This window comes from Prosopis cineraria, unplaced genomic scaffold, assembly GCF_029017545.1.
Source record: "Prosopis cineraria cultivar Desert tree isolate PC_DT_omini unplaced genomic scaffold, ASM2901754v1 PC1, whole genome shotgun sequence".
Taxonomy (NCBI): domain Eukaryota; kingdom Viridiplantae; phylum Streptophyta; class Magnoliopsida; order Fabales; family Fabaceae; genus Prosopis; species Prosopis cineraria.
This window is the reverse complement of record NW_026555332.1, coordinates 38,693,677-38,717,853: the sequence shown is the minus strand read 5'-3', so window position 1 is coordinate 38,717,853 and position 24,177 is coordinate 38,693,677. Positions and strand designations below refer to the sequence as shown.

At 31.2% G+C, this 24,177-nt stretch overlaps 1 protein-coding gene, 1 long non-coding RNA gene and 1 other non-coding gene across 4 annotated transcripts; 1 reads left to right on the top strand and 2 right to left on the bottom strand.

Annotated features, from left to right (window-relative positions):
- Positions 1-12,340: 12,340 nt before the first annotated feature.
- On the bottom strand, positions 12,341-12,492 carry LOC129296561 (U4 spliceosomal RNA). The gene has a single exon (XR_008589835.1). It is a non-coding gene; the product is annotated as a U4 spliceosomal RNA (small nuclear RNA).
- Positions 12,493-15,711: 3,219 nt separating this feature from the next.
- Positions 15,712-18,026, top strand: LOC129292803 (uncharacterized). The gene is made up of 2 exons (XR_008589004.1): positions 15,712-16,247; positions 16,478-18,026. It is a non-coding gene; the product is annotated as an uncharacterized LOC129292803 (long non-coding RNA).
- Positions 18,027-18,664: 638 nt separating this feature from the next.
- Positions 18,665-23,553, bottom strand: LOC129303801 (uncharacterized). Of its 2 annotated transcripts, none has more exons than XM_054943331.1 (3): positions 22,833-23,553; positions 19,890-20,452; positions 18,665-19,225 (listed from the first exon to the last, which is right to left on the bottom strand). In XM_054943331.1, the coding sequence occupies exons 1-2, from the start codon at positions 22,992-22,994 to the stop codon at positions 19,919-19,921; spliced, it is 696 nt and encodes a 231-aa protein (XP_054799306.1). In that variant the 5' UTR covers positions 22,995-23,553; the 3' UTR covers positions 18,665-19,225; positions 19,890-19,918. The 2 variants fall into 2 exon arrangements, with proteins under 2 accessions (XP_054799306.1, XP_054799312.1); XM_054943337.1 differs by having other exon boundaries at positions 18,665-19,047.
- Between the last annotated feature and the right edge of the window lie 624 nt (positions 23,554-24,177).

Here is a 24,177-nt window from a genome sequence, read left to right as displayed (position 1 = left end):
AGTTATTATATGTTTAAATAATTATGGGTTTAATTGCATTCAAATTTTGGTTGAAATTGAAATATTTTAGAGCTGATGCATTTCTAGAACTTCTATAATTTGTTTTGCTAGAGGGCTGCTCAAAATGTAACTCTCCTATTTTATTTTTAAAAAAGACTGAATTATATAACGGTTATTTTAAAATAACCTCTATATAGTTTAATATATTTAACAATTATTCATAACATATAACCGTTATATAGATATACTCCTTCCATTAAAAAATGTAAGGCATTTTTAATCAAATCTCACCTTTCAATAAAGTAGTTACTTACTTTTCAACTAACATTATCTTTTCATATTTACTCCTATTAAATACCCTATAATAAATATAAATTTATTATTAATAAAAAATTTTGAAAAAAAGGCAATAAATATACCTTAAAAAATTAAAAATGCTTTATATTTTTGAACATCCAACTCCTCAAAAAATATCTTATATTTTTGAATGGAGGGAGTAACTATTTAGCAATTATTTTAAAAAAATATGCTAAATAATTTCTGAGCAATCAAATAAAAATTAACCAAAACTATTTAATGATTTTTTTAAATGACCGTTAAATATTGTGCAACTATTTAGTGATTATTTTGGAATCAAAATTGAAGAATCTATTCAATTGTTTTTTAATAAATAACTGTTATATAGACCTTAATTACATAGCAGTTAAAAATTGTGATATAGTTATCCTTAGACTATATAACACTTAAATATATATAACGATTATATATTGATAAAAATAAATTACTATATATATATATAGTGATTTTTTTAGTAATCAAACAATTGAACGAGATGATTTTCATCAATTAGATCACACGTGGTGACTTGGCCTTCGAACTTACCTCTTTTTATTGATAGTTCAATTCAATGTAACTGAACATTTAATTTGCTTTTCTGAAACTCTCATCTTTGAAAGCTCCACATGATTTCTTAATTGGTTATTAATTATTAATGTTGACCCTATCCAAAAATATTGTTGCACTAGCCGTTAGATAGGAAATTACAGTGGCTTTGCGAGGAAACTGGTTGCCTTGCCAAGTTTTTGGGGTTCATATTGAAGTGGATTGGTGAGAATCAATATTTACAGTTTGAAAAAAAAAGGTGTAATTTTATAATCAAATTTAAAATATATAATTTGTGAATAGCATGGCTTTTTTTTTGCCAATGTAAATAGTACGAATTGCAAGTTATATATATATATATATATATATGATATAGAGAGAATAATATATATATATATATATATATAGTAGAGAGACGGAGAGAGAATGCAAAAATTGGTTCCTAGCTAACTTGTTATTTTGCGCACATGTTCACAATCTCATGCAGCCTTTCCGTGCTTAATAATCCTAGTTACCATCATAGAGAACATACATAATGTGGTAGTTACTATAAATCTCATATAACTTATATCAGATAATAATTTGGCTTTCGATAAATTTTACATATCTTCATTAGTTATTAGCTTAAATTAGCCTCTCAAATATCCCAATAGCTCACATTATATTGGAACGCTGGTAAGGCTGATCAAACAATAACATATTTCATTTTTCTCTATTTTTTAACATCTGCGCTAGTTGTATTTATAATTCTGGTTTAATTTTCTGAGAAATCAAACATATATATAAGGAAAATTTTAATTACTTGATTTTATCAAACTCATACAATTAGATCAATATATAGATGAAAGAAGAAAAATGAAGCTACACACTACAAAAAAAAGAAAATTAGTGACAGAATAAATTTTTGTTGCTAATTTGCAGCTAGTCCGTAGCTAAAGTAGCGACAGAATTTAAGGACAAAAAGCTAAAATTCTATTATAATTTCATCACTAATCTATCAAAAATAATTTAGCAACAAAATTTATGATGAAAAATTCTATCGCTAATTTTCAAGATATCCTATTCCAATTTAATAATAGAATTTGCAACAAAAAATTTCATCACAAACCTCTTTGTCATAATTCTATTACTAATTCTGTCACGAATTATTTTTAATTTTATTTTATTGTCTATAATATATATTTATATATTTTTTATTTATTAATTTATTATTATGCTATAAATAAATAATTTAAAAATTATAATTTAATATGTTTTACTATTTTAAATTATTTTTATATTAATAATAATAATAATTTATATTGTATACTTAATTCTTCTTATTTAAAAATAAAAATAAAAATTTAAAATTTTTAAAAAATTATCTATTATATAGATACAAATTATAAAATATTTTTTAATTTAATAGAAAATTCATTATCAAAAATAATTTTTAAAATAAAATAAAATAAAAATAATTATTATATATATTTACCATATTAATAAATAAATTTAATGTCAAATAAATAATTAAAATTAAATAATATATATTTGTGTACTGTTAAATATTATATATTTAATTGATTAATTAAGACTGAAATTTTTTTTAACTCAATTGGTAATAAGGTGCATGGAAGCAAAGATACTAGGGGTGTGAGATTGTGAATTCCAGCTTAGCCAAGGCACAATTGAAGGTAAATATTTGATATAACTATGACAAATGACATGTTGTTGAGGTGACACTGGGGTGATGTGGCGAAGATGTTTTGGCCAACCTAAAACTTAGTGACAGAATTAATTCGTTAGAAAATTTACAATGAAATGCATTCCGTCACAAAATTGAAATAGCTTATCCTTGCATTGTGACAAAAATTTTCCTTGATTATTCTATTGCTAATTAGCGACGGAATGTAATTCCGTCAATAATTTTATCACTAATGATTTAGCAATGGTGTTTTTACTGAAAAAAATTCCATCACTAATCAGCTATTTTTTTGTAATGACATACAGATTAAAGAACATAAAAGGCGTACAAGGCTCTCCATACTTGTGTACTTATAGTGATAAATATGACATAAAAAAGAAAAAGAATAAAAACTAACAAATATTAGTTTAATTAATTAGTAAGGATTTAGCTCATAGCTCATAAGGTTGTGAGATTAAATTTGGCTACTGATGTAAGAACATGTGTTAGTAGTTGATCTGTAAACACCCTTGTAAACACTCATTGAGCTTAAAGGCATATTTTAACTTTGATGAACCCTTGCGAGACCTAACTTACTTAAACTATTTTATAAAGAAAAAGGAAACTAGTGTGTGTGAGAACATCATAACGCGGTTTTGTCATCGAATCGTGACTTGTGAGAGGTAATAAATGGTTTTCAAATCTTGAGGGTCGTCAGGACTAATGTCAGTCTTGGTTAAGTTGATCAAATGTTACGCTACATAGGCTTGAAGTTAACTATCTTCTAATGTTGATGCAAATCTTAAAATTTCAATTTAGAATAATAATTGAGCTAAGAAAAACGACATTTTTTTTTCCTTATCAAACAAAGATGATTTCAACAAAACAGACCCAACATGTCAATCTTTTACACTCGTATAAAAGTTTCTGTATACAGATGTTATATCTTTGGGTGAAGGTGCATTTTTATTCTTAATTTTTTTCTCAAGGAGCAATTTTATCACTATAGTTATAAGTGGATCAATTTTATTCTCGAACTATTTTTTTAAAGAGTACTAGGCATCTTATAGAAAGATTTTTTTTTTCTCAAAAAATAATTTAGGAGTAAATTGCCTCAATTATAAGTATAGGAATAAAATTGCTCGTCAAGAAAATGTTTGAAGGTAAAAATGCATCTTAACCTTCCATCTCTTGGTGTTCATTTTGTTTTGCAGTAATAATCATATATATATATATAAGTTCCAAATTGTATACGATTGATTATTTATATGGATATGTGCAATTTTTTTTGTGATTAATAAGATATGTATAAGATAGTTTTTATGTTAAAATCACCGAAATTGAAAAATGATCGATCGGCAGAAAAAGGTCTTGCGCTAGCGGATCTTAGGTATTCAAATCTTAGATTAGAATTTCATTGGCCATAGGGCATAGAGGTTGAGCTGGTAAATCTACTAGTTTTCTCTTATAATTCTTTTTAGGGTTCAATAGTAAGTTAATACCTAAACTGCATTCGGGATCCTAAACTTAATTTTGATATAATATTTTCTTTCAATTTTTAAAAACAAAGCAATGTCACAAGTATGACTAGCTAACAAACTATAGTTAACTTTGGCCTTTAGTTACTAGAAAATAATAATGTTGGCAAAAAAATAAAGTGACCGAAAAATGATTTAAAAAATTGTAAAAACTGATATAAAAATTATAGAAAATGATTAAAAAAATTTATTTATCATTTTTTGTGATTTTTTATGTTCTTTTTTGTCATTTTTTTGTTAACTAATGGTCACAAGTTAAATTTTATTAACGGTAGTGCTCATATTGCACTGATCTCAACAATTGAAACAAAAATTGTGCTAAAAATAAATTTAGAATCCCAAACATTCTTAAATTTATAATACAGAGATCAATTTATTATTTAACCCTTCGAAATTATTCATTGTTTGAATATATGCACAGCTGGCTTGAAACTACGAATTATAATTTGGAACAATTTCTCTCTGTTTCCTCGCTCTTTCCCCTCTACTTCCTCTTGATGACTTCTCATTGACATAGACCGTTGAATCAAATTTAGACAATTTAATATTATATTATTGTTTTATAAAACTTTTATTAAGAATGTTAAATTATAAAAATAATAAATACGTAATAACTCTATAAATTAGAAGCCACCAGCGAGGCATATAAACTAGACAAAGCACAAGGGGAGAGTCGATGGGTATGGCTTCTCCAAAGCGTTTTCTGATACTGCTTCTATTCGTTGTCTCCGCTCTTCTTCTCTTGCCATCCACTCAAGTTATTGCAGATAGAGTTAAGAATAAGAGTCGGACTTACAGACTCTGTTTAAATAAGGATTCGAACTTAAAAAATAAGAGGTTTTTAAGAGAATCAAGCTTTTAGGCTCGGCCCTAATAAGTCTCGAAAAATAGACTCAAGTAGCCTTTCAAGCCTTATTATCTTTTTTTTGCAATATATATAAAAATGATGCACAAAAAAAATCTAAGGCTTAAACTTTTTTATTTTCTAACATCTCGACTCTCACTCTCTCAGCCTTCTTTGTTTGATCAACACTCTCACTCTCTTAGCTTGAAAATTAAAGATTTTACAGTCACTCCTCTGCTCTTCCATCAACCGTCCATTATCTCTACCTCACTCAATTCACCTAGCTCTCCCTCCTACATCTACTTGCCCTGTCACCCCTCACATCTATCGCATCTACTCTCCCTCGCTCCTCTCACGATCTACTTTCCACACACAACTGTTGTCTTGCTGTGGATGCTAGGTAGCCAATACTTTGATCTTTGATTGTCTTATACGAGTACTATGATTCTCACCATATCAAAGTAATTTTATTTTATTTTTTTGCCAACTAGAGTAATTACCATGATTTACTTTATGTTTAACTTTAAAATATTTTAATTAAATTATAATATTAATTTTTTATTTTTTCGTAACTGGGCTTATTAGTCTAGCCTCAAGATTTGGAAGAATTTTGAGAAATCGAATTTCAAGGCCTAAGCCCACAAGGGCCTGTTCCACCCATTTCTCAATCCTAATTGCGGGTTTGTATTCATTTATTTAGTATTACTATGCCTAGAACAATACAGTATACACACACACCGTCGTTTAATTTCTTCTTTTTTTCTTTCATTTTAACTTCCATACAGAAAAGGCAACACACAAAGTGAACTTGTTAAATACTATATACGAGATGAGCAAGAGGAGGAGGAAACTATGTGCCTTGCCAAGTCGGCCGCGTCCACCGGCGGGATCTCGTCCTTCCGCCCCGGCAGCTATGTGAATAAATGATATATATATATATATATATATTTAATACATGTATGTCCAAATATGAAATACATACATCTTTATAAGCTAAGAAAACACGTATTTTTCTACCTTCTTTTGAAAAAATAAAATAGATGTGTTTTTGTATGAAGGGATTGCACAATTACGATAAACAACTTTGCAACTTGGACGAGGGTTCAAAATAGATATAACAAATTGTACAAGGTTTCAAATTCAAGCTGTATAAATATGCATAAAAGGTCTATAGAAAAGCTACTCTCAATTAGGATTGGTAGTGTTCGAATCCGATTTAGTTAGATAGTTATATAAAAAATTTATCATTTTTTGTAGCGATACATTTATCATGTGAGTTTCTTGTAACAAATTAAGTTGAAGTTTGGACCATTCTCACTTGAATTCGAAGAAAGTAAGAAACCATGATAAAAGACAAATTATTAAAAGACCGTTTGTTAGTTAACGGTTCCAAAAGACAGAAAACATCGAAACTCAAGCCCTATCCCTTTACATTTATCATGCGAGTTTTTATAAAATATTCCTTTTGCACATAAATTAATCTAGAAGTTATTTCTACAGGGATGGCTGAAAACTTGTTATTAGATCCATTATTTATCAATAAAACAACGGGGGGAAAAAAAGAAGCATGAATCTAGCTCAAATGGTAAGTGAGAGGTAGAGAGATTTAAAACTCAAACTTTCCTGAATAATATAATCAAATCGACAAGACAGTAGTTCTTTTAAAAGTATTTTTTTATATTTATATAAATTTAAATTCGAGATTTCATATTGACCAAAATTTACTAGAGGGCCAAAATTAAAAGGTTTATATCTTAAAGGAACCCTAAGTGACAATAACAAATAAAAAAGTTTTGTATAAAAATTAATTTAGATGTTAATTTTACAGTGATGATATGTCAATTGTAACAAGCAATTTTATTATAACGGGGCGAGTTGATTAAAAGATTTGACCACTTCATAAATTTAGTTGCAAGAGTTTGTTCTCAAGTGCTTAAAAGATTTTTTTTTTTTTTGGGGGCAGACAAGTGCTTAAAAGATTAAAACAGTCAATTTGGACAATAAATTAGTGATGGTGATGAGCCGGTCAAATGTTAAACACTTCAATTTTGTTTATTTTGAATTGTTTCCCTTTAATTTCATTTACCCCCTCCCTCCCTCTGTTTTTTTTTTTTTTTTTTTTTGTGATAGCGCTTATATTAATTACAGCCTCTGATATTATTCAAATTTGATATAAACTATTCAAATTAACAGGATAATGTTTAAATCTGATCCAGATAATAAACAGAACCTGAGAAGTCCTCACAGGCTAGTTCACATTGACTCCAAAGACAAAACAGAACTAAGAAAGAAAGAAAGCTAGTACACGGCTATGCTTATCAATACATGTACCTGAGTACCGATTCAATTTGAAATTACAGACCCATTTATAAACGGAAGAGTTTTGATCCAAATGTAACAAGCCCACTCAACCTAAAATATGGCCCAAGCAATTGTATATGTGATATATGATGGGCTGGGCCTAACCATTGAAATTATCCTTAAATCCATTGAAATTGTTGATTACATTGTTGATATATGATGGGCTGGGCCTAATCCATTGAAATTGATAGGTGTTAATTATTGCTGTTTTGTTGTCAATTGAACAATTCAATTAACAACAATCCAGTATTGATTGACAGCCACACTAAATAATGACATGAGTTTTAGAGTAATTTTGTTGTTTCATGAAATTTTTTTTGTATTTAAATTTTTTATAGGACCTAAGTAATTTTCTTATAATATCCTTCATTAAATTATTAATACTACATTAGCATGATCATAACTTTTTTTTGGGGGGGGGGGAAGGCATGATTTAAAACAGATTTTTCCTAGTAAAAGCAAAAATGATTAAAATGGGAATAATAAAGACATAATTTTGGAAAAATAAATGTTGGCCTAGGATGTAGTTTTGGAGTTGAAAGCAAAGAAAATCCAAACCCACATTAGTTGCAAAAAATACTTCAAATAAGAAATTCATTTTAAATTAAATCATCAAACTCTTCAATCTCTATCGCATTTAATTATTTGCTAAAATTCTGATTAGCAAATAGTTATGGGATACCGTATAGTTCTATGAAAACAAAAACAATCAATTTAGTTCTCATCGTTGCTGAGATTTTCTTCTTTGTTGACATCCAAATATAGGTCTAATATTATACAGCCAGCGAAACATTTAAAAAAAAAAAAAAAACACGCGCGCGCACGCACAAGATAAAAAAACCGGAGATCGGATTGGGTCAGCATGTATCAAATCAAATATAGCTGAAATGTGTAATTTTTCACTCAACGCTGGCTCAACATTCAAATTGAATAGCACACCTGTAGCGGACCTGATTTTTATCAAAAGTTGTTCACAAAAGGAAACCTTCTCCCTTTTTTTATAAATAAATATTGTTTAAATAAATATACCTGCTTAAACAAAATAACAATGAGAGTAACAATCATCATTGAGCTTAGAATAGATGAAATCCAATAAACAATTTATAGCAAGTTCAAAGTTCAACAATAATTTATAAATATCATCAATTCTACTAAGTACACATTTTTTATACCATAAACATGCACAATAATCCAAAATAAATGGACTTGGCCTAATAAAAAATTATAGTCTAAATCGACATGTTTAAAAATTATCCAATTCAAACAAAAAGATTAAATAATTCTAATCAAATAACCTACAACAATTATCTAAAATAAAATTTATATAGGGTCCTTAGGTCATGACAACTATAATTACAAAATAAATAAAAAATCATGTGTCAAGCCAAGAGAAGGAAGCCCAAGCTCACTTCTTTGATGCTCTTCTTTTAGCTCCACTTAACTGTTCACCTAAAAAAATGATAAGAAATAATATGTGAGATCAAAATCTCAATAATAATTGATTATTCTAACATATATCAACATACTTTTTGAAACCAGTTCACAAAACATATTTATAGATATGTATTTCACAATTAATACACAAAACAAGGAATGCAAAATTCACAATTATATATCAAATTCTAAATCAATATCAAATAAAAAAAATAATGATACATTTTCAAATCTCACCCTTATAGTTCTCAACTCCCTTATAAGCAACCACTAGTTGGAGTTTCAACTGACATTATACCTGGCCAAAGATATATTGCCATTAGAATATGACTTCCCTCCTTAAAAAAAGAGGTGCCCATCATCTCAAAATGTCAAAGACACTGAGAACTATAAGAAAAAGGTCAATCACTACATGCGTGGTAGAGGCAGACCACGCGATATAAATATTCAATCATTAATTCCAAACAAACAATCGCATTACTAGTCATCCTTATTACTTTTTTTATGTCATATAAAACAAATGTTACATTCCACAATAAGATCATACAAATATTAATATATATTTATATATATACAATAATAAAAACTAATATCTCAATATATGAAAGGATATTTTAATGTTACCTCTTTTCCAAGCTATAACTAACTCAAACATATAGGGAATTTCTTAGCTACAATAACAAATTAATTTACGATATCGAATGATATAAATATCATTAGAGATATATATATATATACACACCCATATATATAGTAATTTATCAATTAAATATAAAATTTAACTAAACTTCTCAAATTTACAACCACATCTAAACTTCTCAAATTTACAACCACATCCTTCCAATCTAAACCCCCTGGATAAAAATTCAAAATTAAATTAAATTAACTTATCTAAATCCCAAAAACACAATTTAATCAATATAAATATTCTATACATCAAAAATCATAAATTTTATAGCTAAAATCTTAATTTTAGACTCTCAAATTAGTTAATAGAATAAACCTAAATAGATAGAATTTAAGTACTAATTTATCCCTACTAATTTTGTAGTTTTTGTGGTTAAAAGTCAATACTTACTCTAAGTTCTAACATTAAAATTTACTTTATGTATTAAAATATTACTATCATTGGAAAGCTCTAGTAAAGTATGAAAATATTTATAAAAAAAATTTTAAAAGTAGAAATAAAAATAGTTTTAAGCATAAAATCTTACCTTAAAATCTTTTAAAGTCTCTCTCTCTCTCTCTCTCTCTCTCAAAACTTTTACATGCTCCCTCCACCGCCTCTCGTTCTCATTCATCATCATTATTATTATTATTACTATTACTATTATTATTACATTATAACTCAACATTTAAGTTAATAGGCCTTAACCTTTTTATTATTATTGTTATTAATTTCATTTTTTAAAAATATATCTTAACATAAAATTATATTCTAAGTTCAACTGAAAAATTTCCTAATTAATTTTTTTATCTTCACACATTCTTTCTATTTTTTATTAATTCTAATTAATTTTAAAAATTAAATTAGAATGTCACAACACCTCAATTAATTTTGACTTGAATTAATCTTGCATTTACGTCTTTTCTTGATGACAGTGACAAATGTACACAACTTATAAACTAAATCAGTTGAAACTCCCTCAACCAACTTGTTGGATGGCTCTATAAACTATGAAGAGGCAATAATTAAGGGCAGAAGCATGGGCGTGTCTTCTCTGTACCGTTGTGTGATATCATTGATTGTGTTCATTTCCTCCTTTGTTTTCATCCTCGCCATCACCCAAGCTAATGCGGGTTTGTGTTTTGTTTTCCACACAACAGAATACTGTGTAGCCAACTTTTTGTCTCATGGGCACGTTTAGGGGTGTTGCTGTGCATGTAGAATATCTGCACCCTCTAGACCATAACGTACGAGTTTTTATTGGCTCAATATATACGTGTTTTTGCAGACATGAAGATGAGGAAACTGGCTAGGCTCTGCTCCTTCGTCTCGGGTCATGGCTGCCAGTCTTTTTTTTTTTTTTTAATTCACACAATATTTTTTAATTTATGAAGGTCTGGCATGCTTTTCACCTTTTTTTTAAAATTATTTTGCATGTGATTTAAAATATTAATTTTTATTATAATATCAATTCAATAAAAAAATTTAAAAAAATTAATTTTAAGTACTCCACCCCAAATTAAGATAATTTGAGACAAGATTATGTATACTAATAAAATAAAATTATAAACATTCAAAAATTTTTAATATACTTAATCATTATGCTACAATATCATTTTAATTCTCTCTTCATTTGAAGATAATATTAAAAAAATATTATTAATGAAACTTTATTTTTTAAATTGTTTTATATTTTGGGATAATAAAATTTCTCAAAATTGTTTTACAATTTGAAATGGAAGAAGTATTTATTAATATTACCAAGAAATAAGGAATTTTCAGCCTTATAAATAAAATGTTTCTTTTCCATATAGATTAATGTAGATGCTAAATTTGTAGTGATGGCATGCTTGCAGCTGGGTTGATTTCTTTCCAATGCTTAAACATATCTACTAGCGGTGTTCATGGGACCAGAACACCCTTGTCCTATGTGCTGTCCTAAAAAAAGATCAAAACTAAATGTTTATCCTGTGACCCATCATATCCCGAAAGTCATCATGTCCTGTTAGGGATTGGGACGAAATCGAAACTTTTCGTTGATCCAATAAATTGGACAATATTAGGGAAAGATTTAGATAATAACATTCATTAAAATTTTAAATCATATAATTTATTAAGTTTAAAATTAAAACAACACAACTACATAAATCACAACAATTTAAAATCAATTATTGAATTATATTAATCACAACTAAACACTGTGATAGCCATTACAAATGATTTCTAAGTTATAAGAGAAATAACAACATGCAAGTTAAGTACAATATCAAATTATTGTTCTTCTACTTCAATTAAAATGTATTAAGCTAATTACTCTTTCTAAAATAAAACAAAAAATATGACAAAAATAAAAGTTATTAAATAGATAGATATAAGAATAAATTGTATTAATATAATTAATATATTATAAAAAAAGATATCACCTTATTTACTTTATGTCATTGAAATTATCAATATAAAAAAATTAATTTTAAATAAGAATTGCATATATTGAAATTATATTTGATATAATTAATATATATTTTTGAAATAAAATTAATATATATATATATATATATAATATTCGGGACGGGACGGGATATTTCTGTGGTAATCTCGAATCCTGTCCCAAATCTTTTTCCTATTTTGTCTCTCAATTTCATCTTGATTGTTTTCGGGTTGGGACAAAATCCGTCCTAATATAATTAAAATGATATTGAATCAATGAGAATAGATATAAGTCTTAATATCTGTCGACCCTATTTGAAATTTTAAGTCCATTTATAAATGGACCCAATTAACTTAGTATGGGTGACAATCAGAGCGTACTACCGCGTCCTATGGTCACAAGTACTCGGTGGGCGGGGCACCAAACTCAACTGGAAAGTAAAACGTCGCTCCATGAACCCCAAACAGCCCCGTTAAGTCAACCCAGACCAGTTATTAACATAGCTTAAACTTCAGAATTGTAGGGCTTTACCCCAGAGGGAGCCCTTCCAGAAATTCTCAAGGGCCTGAGCCAAACCCAGGGCCCAAGAGGGGGTTTGGAAATAGTTTTCAACCAGCAATAGACGCGCCTCGGTTGGAACCTCACTAGCTGCGTCATTGCCCCAAGCGCAAAGATGGCAGCAAAGTGCGTCTAAATCTTCGTTTTATAGGCATTATCGTAAACCTCGCTCTTTTTATTAGCCGATGTGGGACGAGAAACTTGAACTTGGCCATACAATATGTCCCTCTGTAGCTCGCCACGCTATACGATGCATCTGATAACTACGTCTTCACATACCTGTTTTTAACAATGCATCTAAATTGCATCTTAAAAGTCAACAAGATTCAGATTTAAGGTGCTAGTGGAATTAGAAATTCTCGTGGTAAGAGAGGAGGATCTGCAAGATCTGTCGCAAAAATTGGAAGATCATCAATGCTGCTCTAGCTAGCACCTTCATTTCTAGGTACTGGCTGTCCGTTTGAAGTTGACATTCGAGGTTGCTAGATGCTTCTCCCTGTGGAAAGAAATTGAAGAAAGGAGAGAAGGGTGAGATAAGAGTAGCAGGTTACTTTAATTTTGATCTGATTGTGTCACTTTCAACTCATTTCATGATTCACTCTGCGACACACATATATTTTCACTGTCAATGCTGTTATGACTCATCTTTGGATCCACGCCATACTATAAACATCGAGTTCAACTAGGTTTAGAGGAACAGAGAAAACCTGTCACAATAATATTGTTCCTTCTTTTCACAACATGGGACTTATTATTGCTTATATCATATTGAAGGAGAAAATTCAACCATGCTACTGTCACATTTCCTGAACATTACAGTTCATAACCCTTACTATAATTCAGAGGAAAATGAGGACATAAAGATTTATCTCTTGCATGATAAGTCATGAAGAAGTAATTCACCTCAACAACTTTCCTTGGGTGATTATTTCCATGCTTATCATGCAAATCGTCAATCCTTATCAGGAGTTCAGCAGGACCATACTCTCAGGAATCTTAAAAAGGTCAATATGAAAGTAAGACCATTACTGTAGAATTCAAAATATTGGCTCAAGTCTTTTTTTTTTTTCATCTAAAAAAAATCACCATTTTTCATTCATTCTCACTCTCTGAATATGCTCTGTTATCTGCCGTTCTATTTGAACTCATCATTGAAAAGTTTATTCTATATTTTAACATTGCATTGCATATCTTTTCAAAAATCCACGGGGAGAAACTTTGAACGTGTTCGTGGCCTAAACGCTACCTCTTTGCTAAAGCTTTTCAAAAAGTAAGCTTCAAAAGAATGATAATCCTCGACAATGATATATGGTGATTTTCAAATAGAGTGATATAAGAGAATAAAAGTATGTAAAGGAACACACAGAATAAAAATCTATCCGAGAGCCACACAAATAGCTGCATGCGGGAAGATATTCGTGGCAATTATGGAGATGCTGTTATAGCAAATATACAAAGATCCTGCTTCTTGGGAAATTCTTTTTCATAGCGAATTTAACACATTGGCATATCCTTAACCTATTGCCAAACGTATCCATCTTCTCTTTCATAATCTCTCTTTGAACTGAAACTTCGAGACGTGATTCCTCTTGAAAGCAATATTTTGCACGGTTTTTTCTCCAAGTTATATATTCTTCATTATCGATTGGTTTACCCTAAATCTTGTGGTCTGACTTTTGTGGGTAAGTTATATGTTCTTCGTTATCCAATGTTTGTTGATTGGTTTACCCTAAATTAATCTCGTGGTCTGACTTTCGTGGGTTCTGAAGTGGTTTCGTGCTTATGCAACTTAATTTCAATATGCTAGAACTGTGTAGACCTGTTCTTTATCGATAGCAGAGTTTCTATTTTAGACTTGTTTCTTTACTGGGTCCATGTACCATGAATAGACAGCCACGTTTTTACACTTGGCTTCACCAATTCTTTGGCAAAAATGAGAGAGCAAAGTTGGCCCAAAAAAACAGAGAGAAAGAGAGAGCAAATAAAGAAGCTGATACACTTAATTAGATTTGTTGGTTGTCACTTTGTTAATTATACTCCACACGCACCTTTCCTATTGAGATTCGAGTGATGCTTCACCACATTATAAAAACTAGTTCTTTCTTCTCAACCTAACTCCTGTTGGTTCTTGTGTGTATATTTATTCAACATATGAGAACATGGGTGTTTATATCCACAATGTAGAGCTATCCTTATAAATATAAGATTGTTCTTGAATAATTACCATGAATGAAATAATAAATGTGGAGATTTGATCAAAACTTATAATAGAAAAAAATACCCCAGACAAACCAAATCAATTGTATCCTGATTTATTTACAATGCAAAACCAATTGCTTCTGAGAACATCAAAACATGTATACAGAAATATTGCTGCCCCAAATATGAAAAGTGCAATTGCATACCCACAAAAGAAAATCCATGTGAAAGGAAATTTAAGATGCATTTGATACTGTGCGGTATTCAAGATGTCGTAGTATATATTATTAAAAATATGTTCTGGTTCAGTGTAGACTGCCTGAAACTGATCTGGTTGAATAGCCTGCTTGGTGATGGTGACTAGCCAACCACGCGCATATTACACAGCATCATCCACAACCTTCTGCTATTGTGTGGTTAGGTTTCTTTCAAAACTAATGGCTCTAAATACGGAATATCAATTCACTCAAGTCGCCTTACTCCTCAGTCACCAACTTTGGAAAAGTTAAAGAAAGAGATAAAGACTAATTCGTCAGCATATAATATATATTTATTAGTTAACTAAATGATAAAATATAGTATTAACGATATTGTACCACAATATTTTTGAACCACTTGACAGCTTCACTTTCACTTGCCTTGACCCATTCAAGGTCCTACTTCAGTGGAGTAACTGCATATTGTGGGCCTCACACACCACTTATAGTAAGTGAACAAAATAGATGTAAATCACAACAACTTTATACGATTTGGATTGTGAGTTTCACCTTCATAAAATATACGTTGATACCAGTAGATTTACAGAAAATCCTACAGTACATGGGCGAACCGGCCTCCCGCATAAATAAATGCGATCAGAAGAAATTTAATTTTATCTTTGAACTACAATAATCTAACTGAATATATATATGTATATGTATATATATTATAATTTTGATAGATAAAGTACAGTTTCCCACAAGGTATTGGCATGCATGGATTTACATGAGGTACGTAAATGGACGGTTACAAGAGTGTCCTTTAGAAAATATTTTATCTCGTGAAAAGTGGTTACAAAAGTAGGGTACAACAAAAACGGAGTAGAATTAGTCCATTATAGAATAGTGATTCATGTTAAGGGCTTTCCATTTTTCCTATAAATAGGTTCTTGTGGTGAGAGAGCTAACATTCCAAAGCTGCAAATCCGGTGATTTAATTTTCTCTTGCTGAGATATATTATTATTATCTCATCTCCTTCTCTTCTGATACTGTAGAGTGTAGAGAGAAGATGAGTATGGTGAGGCTTGTTGACAGAAGATAGAGAGCACAGATGATGATATGCATATCACATGAAACTCATTTCACTGCATTTCATTCCTTTGTGCTCTCTATTCTTCTGTCATCACATTCAGCCTCTCCTCATAATTCCTCTATATCTCTCTCTCCCCCCCCCTCCAGCTACATCACCTCTTAATTCATGTTTTAATTTTTCTCTGTCAAAGTTTTATTATTTCTCCTCTGAACCAATCATTTTATTCTTTTTTTCATTTTATTTTATTTCCTGCTAGTTCATTTCACTATCAGTACATGTATACAGGCGCAGTGACAAGCTAGAGATCACAAGTCAGTTTGTTGATGGTGTATCTGAAGAACTGGGCATATGAGCAACTGATGGGAGAGTCTGTGCAGCACTGGTAAAACGTAAACTGGATCTATAATTTATTAATAACACCTCTCTGTGTGTGTAAAAGGTTATAAAGACGTATAGCATTATTTTTTTAATATTATAAAACATTAAGGCGTTGTTGGATCATATATGTATCTTCTGGTTTCTTCTGAAAGAAAAATCTCACGTTCTTTTGATCATATATATATATATATATATTATATGATCTATATATATATATGATCATTGATCACACAGAATGATTAGCAGGAGAGAGACTGATCCACGACCACGCTTCATCTTCTTTGTGGTAGGAAGAAATCAGGGAAATAGCAGAGAGTAGCTGAACAAAGCGAATACAATTAATGGGTCCAACTGACCATGATACAACGAACGTGTGACATATACTTACTTATTCAGGATTCTTCCTCCAAGTTACTTTTGCCCCAACTTGTTCATTAATTTGCTAAGGTGATCTCAAAAATATATATGCAGTCAGTTAATATATATATATATATATATATTGTTCAGATAACAGCAAAAGAGGTCGAAAACTTGTCACTGGGTGATGATTTGATGTATAAATCCGGTCCTTCAATGGTACAACTTGCATTTTTATTTTTATTTTTATCAACAATCTGGTCCTTGAAAATATAGTATTTACCGTGCGTGAACAGTACAGAAGAATAAAAGTGAAAAAGGCGTGGTCCCTGTCAATTATTGGAAGTGTCATATGAAAGTGGGAAAAATTTTGAAATGGTTTACAAATTACAACTGTGAGACAGTGGAATCAAACAGACACAGAGGCTTCGTTTTCTAAGGGGTAACATCCAAGAAGACAGAAACCGTTTCCTGTAAACAATGCGAGCCACATAATTATAAAAGCACAGCACGCAAGCATAAAAGAAAAATCACGTGTGGGGTATTGCTGGTACTTGCATGTTTGTGTGTCCAAGGGAAGATTGAAGTGAAAGAAGAAAATTAAGGTCCTCTAATTTTCTAAACCAACTGGATTGGATCTTAAGAAGGACAGTCTGTTAAATCCTGAACCCGATCCAGGTCACACACACAAGACATCTTCTAGTTGCTCGGCCTGTAAATGAAATGACAGAAGCCACTTATCTGATTTTATTTTATTTAGTTGGTCAGTATGTAATATACAGTAACTAGATATATGTCATCTTTGTTTAAGCATGACTGTCTTGGAAAAATCAGCACGCATGAGCTCAGATAGAGCTTACAAGTACCTAAACTAGAGCCATAAGTACCTTGTAGTAATTGTCCCGCAGGAAACACACAATTGATACATCTATTTACATGTGCTAATTAAATATTAAAAGAAAAGATTCACATATTATTTTTTAATTTTCATTCAACAAACGGTAATTAAGATATATATTTGAAGGCATGGCTTGGACCCGCGATGCGAGAATTACAAGGATGCATGTCTTGATGCCCACTTGAACAAAAGATTCTTGGCATTCACGTATAATTTTTACTGTTGATAATTTCACAATTTTGTGGATTTATACTAAAAGAGAATACAGAGCTAGAGAGTTGGGGAGAAGGTTTAGGCTGTTTTATCACAATCTTGCATCATACTCGAATTATAAAATTAGATATTTTTTGGACTCACACCAAATCTCGCAATTAGACTTCCATTTATTCTCTCCAAACATCAACATTCTTTCTTTTTGGTAATATGTTATACATTACAGGTTGAGATGTTGATGATCAGTAATGTAACTTCTGGTTGTGTGTGGCTCGTTGATTATTTTGAAAAGAAGTCCATTTTCATTTTGGCAAATATTTTTGTGAATGAGAATTGGTAAGTATTAGTTCACTCATGACTCGTTCTATAAACCTTATTTAGGGTTATCGCATAACGAGGGACCTTTGTAATGCTGTTATGTTTTATGTGCATGCACACAGAGAGATGGGCCAAAAACATACACCCGCACACTCACAGTCAAAATTAGAGTTGGATCAGTCGATTGGTTAATTGAACTTGGATTTAGTCTGCCTTAATTTCAACTAAATTGCGTGACTTGAAGATACTCACATGCTTACTAGATTTAAAAGCGACTGTTTTCAGTGATAAAAAACTTGCACTAGATCAACCAATTCAATTTAAAAACTAGTAAATTAGTGCATGCTTCCAATATGTTTGACTTTGAAGATCAACTAAAAATTTGACTGAAAGCAAACACGATACATACATACATACATACATACATATATATATAAGGTTAATTCTGACATTAAATTGACGGTTCATTAACTTATAATTTTATGCAAATTAAGAAATAACGTCTATGAAATTTGGTGAAAATAAGATGCTTAAGAAATTATGAATCTACTTGACACAAATTTACAGTAAAATATATCATATGTTAATTAAACAATTCAAAATATTTAAATGCACTTAAATAAGCATAATATAAATAAGCATGAAATATTATGTCTTGATATTTCTTATAGATTCTCAACCTGAATTTAAATACGCTTTAAAGTTTTCGATGCATATCATATAAAACTTATCCCATGGCAGTACAAATATGTATCATTAGGTTAGTGCGTGATGAGGCACAATCGCAAGGGCCTTCTTCACGGAATCACAGGGCAGAAAAGTTCCGGGCGGCTGAGAAATTCATCCAATGAAAACTAAAGGCACGTCAGAAACCAACAACTAACATACAAAAGGCAAATTGCTAGCTAGGGAACCAACAAATATACGTTGAACTGCCCCCATCAACTCCAAATATTTCTGCTTCTCCACACAATACACGTTACAATTCTGTTCTAGTTTTTTCTCCACTCTTCGACATCTATATAAATACATGTAAACAGCATCTTTAAATGAAAGAATCAACAAGTATAATCATCATAACATATGACTATATGAACATCAGTACTGAAGAAGCTTATGGAGAGGGGGAAAAAATACGAATGGGAAAAATTCCTATTTTGATGCTCTTCCAGTTAAAGTGATTCTCATATTTTGACCTGCAAACCAATGATAACACTTATGACCTCTTTATTGAAGTGTTGCCTGTCATTGCATCAGCAAGTTCAATTGTAGGGTTATCTCAACATATTACACACAGTAAGCTCAGCTGTGTTCTTTTCAGCCACACAAGCATGACTTGATGTGATGTACAGTTGTATATGTTGGAACATAAATTCATGATGTATTACATGTACGCATCGCACGACTTTTCTTCTTTTTTCTTTTCTTTTTTTTTAACCCACTAAATCATTCCAAATTTTCACTTGGCCAGAGTAAAGATCATTCGCTAAAACTATCCAATCTGACGTGACAAATATTGATCATTAAACTTGTACAAATAGAATAAAGACCAAAACATATAATTCATGCAGTTTCTAAAAGTTGGTCTTTCAAGTCTTGCAATAACAACAAAATATGCAGTTTTTAATAATAAATACAATATAAATTTATTCCTACCAAAATTTCTTCGTGAAATATACTTTTTACTACCAAGTTAAAATCACAAAGCACTAATTATGCAACCGCGAGATGGTATACACAGCCATAACCTTTCTCTCACTCAGAACACGGACACACACACACACTATTTCAGTGATCGATATACACAATTCACAACTAAACTTTGGGGTAAGATACAAGTTTAATGAGCATCTAATTCACCTGGTGCAACTACAGATGCAATAACAGACTTATGCTAATTCAGCATCTCCATCTTCCCTCTCCCTGAAGGACTTGCTGTGAAGATCTCGTGTGATTTGAGTTGTCGTATCCAAGAAGTACAATACAAAAGAAGTCAAGCAGCAGCAAGCAAACATAGGTATGGGTCCATAAATCCAGAGAACAAGAGCAAACGATAAGTAAAATGCCCTCAAACCGAGGGACCAAGCAAAACTGCCCCGATTCAATGTTTTTGCAACATACTCAATAAAATCTTTTTTACCTTTGAGTGCAGGTGCTGTGATTAAGAAGCTGACATGTGCATAGTATCTAATAGATTGTACATTGCATAGGAATGCGATAAGAAAGCATACTGAGATAGAAAGGCGCTTGATTGCAGCACAAAGAGATCCCTTGTTGCCATAAAGCAATTTGGATGTTGAATCATTGCTTGCAAAAATACCAATTAGTGAACTAAGTGTGATTGCTGCTGTAGCAAGAAGAGTAGATGCCATGATATTGTTGCGAATTGTTTGAACCGCCAAAACCCCATTTTTAAAGGGATCCTGAAAATGCGCCAATGGAGTTCAATTTAGAATTCGTTACATGAATTATGATAAATATTGTCGAGATGGCTACTAAAATTTTAGGACAAGGTAGGTGATGCAAGTAAAAGAAAAGAGGAAGAAAATTGGACAAGAGATCAATCCATAATGCCTCTTAACCTTACACCAGCTAGAACGTATCTAATCAACAAAATATAATCAATCCAATAATATTCCCAAATCACTCTCCTCTCAACTTTAGTACTCCAATTATAAAATATACACGAGTGTAATCAATTTTTTGAAATAAAAAAAACTATATTATATTTATTACCTTATTTGATCAAGTATGACACCCCCATATCACTTAGTTTAGAAAAGAATTATTCTGTTTCTCCTGTAATTAATGTATCCTCTATTATTGTGCCATCCAATTTTCATTTAGCCCTATGTAACTTATCACATATACTGAGAAGTGATAACTGATACAACATCAACAGATTTGAAGATTTAAGAATAAAAAATTAAAAAAAAAACAATAATAATTCAGATGGAATTCCATCTAAATGCAATAACTTAGAAAGAATCTAAGACAGAGCATTAGAGGAGAATAAGCTCAACTATCAACCAAAACCTTCAAGGTAAATGGACATAAATGACCACTATCATGATAGACTACAGATTCAGAAGAACAAATTTTCTGCAAATTGAACAATAATTTAAAAACTATGCTCAAGAAATTGAGCCACATTATAGTGTTCAATGAGCAGAACGATGCGCCAAATGGCCAAAGTTTTTTCCCGTTAGTCTTTAATTGCTCATTGACCTGTGAAACGCACATGTGCTCAAAAGTTCAACCGGCTGAGGTCTCATCCGTAATCTCCTTTACTCTTTTTTTTTCTGGGCCAAAACGTAATCTCTTCACTCAAGAGAAATTTTTATGCAGATTTGTCAACTAGAGATTTGTCTTTTTGAAATTTCACAACCATAGACTTGAAGCCTTTATAAATCATTTTGCAATTTCCTCCATATCAAGGGCCTTCTGCTTCACAGGATCATAAAGTTGAAAGTTCAAATAGCCTGCACTATCTGTGCGCTTATTAATTCCCTTAACCCATTAAACAAGGTCCTAAGCAACGCCTTGCTGCTTCTTTAATTTCTCACAGGCAAATGACTTCCTTACAATAACATCCACTGACGGGTATTACCAGAATAAGCAGCAAGAATTATCCTCATCAGGATGTCAGTGTAAAGTATCTGACAGCAATATTAGCATCAGCATTTTAATAATGAAGAATTGATGGTCAAAGATGGTAGAGATGATAACCAAAACAATTGCATCATATTCAGTGGAGAGATACTGCAAGCACGGAGATTGTGCCTCTGATCCATCAACCCATAAACGTGCGACCAAGACTTTTCTTCTCTCTCTCTCTCATACTCCAACTAGGAAATAAAGCTGATTATATACTTCATCTCAGTAAAGGAAATCAAGTCAACTTTGAAAGTTTAACCATGAATCTTGTCAAGTTCCTTTGACAGACAAGCATATTGAGCAATATCTTCTTGGGGCAACAGAAAATAAGAATCTTTAACGCCTCATGTCTTAAATCTACTCTTCACAGGATGTAGTCCAGCAAGAATGCTTATAGATTTCGAGGAGTATATTAAACAAAGCCGTCCAAGAAGGGATAACCAACCAATCAAAACCCACAAAAGCCATCCAAACAACTCTAAACGTAAAGTGTGTGTGTGTATATATATATAAAAAGAAGAAGAGAGTTAAAAAAAGTCTTCAAACAACAGGGGAACAATTTAAATTATCATGGAGATATTATTGTAATTTAACATTGGCTTGAGATAGCTTAAAGTGACAAGCTTCTGATATTTATGATTTAGGATTAGCTTTTGAGTTTTTCACCAGGGATGTTTACGTCTGTTGCCCGGATCTATGTCCAACGATGATGTTGATCAATTCCTGGTTCTGATTGATTTAGACTCATCATTTCTCCTAGTCTGACCAATTGGCCTCCAAATTGAATAACACTCAACTCTCAGTAAATCTTAGAAGTAATACAACATTCAGCCAAGAAGAAGAAAAGTATTGCTATTTACGACAGCACAACACGTAATATACCTTATGGTAATAATAAAATGCAATTAAGGCATACTGCAACAGAAAAATGACGTCCTTATTAAACCCTGTGGGGTTTCCTCCACCAAATGAGCCAATTATTGCTATAAACTTGTTATCAATCAATCTCGATAAAAATTTAAAAAAAAAAAAAAGTCGTACTTCTGTCGGTAGGTACAATAAAAAAGTTCAGGGAGACAACAAACACAACGGTGAATTGACAGAGAAGAGGTGAGATAGAGAGAGAAGGATCGAGAAATTGCTTACAGTCATCATGGAAAGAACCCACTGGTGACGAGACAAAGCGTTAAGACCAATGACAGTCCGATATGGATGCCGAAGTATGGTGCAAAGAAGCCAAACGTGATACGTCCCCAGCACCACCAGACCCAGAGGCACCAAGACTAAATCAAGCTGCTGCTCTTCCATCACTTGCCCTATATAACCTTCACCTGTCAGTATTGCTGCTAAAGCTGATGATTCGTAACTCTCCTTGACGTTTTCTGATCTCTGCTGTGTCAAAGACAATACGAAAACCCCCGAAGTTTGTAATTCTCAGCAATTCCACACGTCACTTCTAGTTTGATGGCCTCTCCTCCGTCGCCACATTAACTATTGTGGACCCGTATTAAACTCTATATTTAATACTAATCACTTTAGGCGGATGCAGATTCGATTGAAGTGTTAGTATTATAAATCCGACCCCAACAACACAAACAAACCCCTTGATTCCATACCAGGATTTCAGAGTGAATCAAATCTTTGTGAAACGAAGACGAAGAAGTTCATCACAACACAAGGCAATTGATTACTCTTGATTAAGAGAAGATAGCATTCCTCCGTCTGTTCTCCTTTTACGTGTCGTTTGCACTTTGGGTTTGAGTTAGACTTAGGCATTGTATGCACTTGACGCGTTGCCCTAGTGGCAAAATGATCCCTTATACAGAGGAGGTGATAGCTTCAATCCCCTGCAAGGTTAGTTTAGCCTCCTGCCTCCTTCCAATTCAAAAAATAAAAGAGTCAGGAATTGTTTGACCAAGATAGGAGGACCCTCCCTGATTAGGAAAAGTGGTGGGAAGAAAAAGGGAGGGCTATGATTTTGTTGGAAAATGAAAATATGTTTTTTTAATTGTTATTTGTTATTTTTTTAACGTAACAATAGTATATTTTTAGTAATATATTTAACAATAATAATTACTTTAGATCTTTATAATTACATGATAAAAACATTGATAATTATATTTTATTAAAAAAATAATTTTAATAAAATAAGAGTAAAACTGTCTATATATAATTATTTTTTCTCCCTCCTTTTGAACCAAATAAAATAACATCAAAATACATCCCTTTCCTTCCCTCAAACCAAATAGACCCTTAAATTTAAAGCCATGTTATTACTAACAAGAAGAACATCTCATATTTATTTCCTAGATAATGGTGCTCAAATTTCTCATTTAATTTTCATCCATTTTATTTTTAATTTGTCTGAGTTATCAATTGATTTTTTTACGTAAAGAGAAGATAACATAGTTAAAATTTACAAACATAGATAAGGAAATATTAATGGTAACTATATAAATTAATAAAAAGAAATATAATTAGATAGGAAAGA

Bases quoted from the DNA above. Each gene is read 5' to 3' on its own strand.
- LOC129303801 (XM_054943331.1), bottom strand. From the start codon at position 22,994: ATGGAAGAGCAGCAGCTTGATTTAGTCTTGGTGCCTCTGGGTCTGGTG. The intron at 20,453-22,832 runs GTAAGCAATTTC...GCGCATTTTCAG, and splicing joins GGGTTCTTTCCATGATGACT to GATCCCTTTAAAAATGGGGT.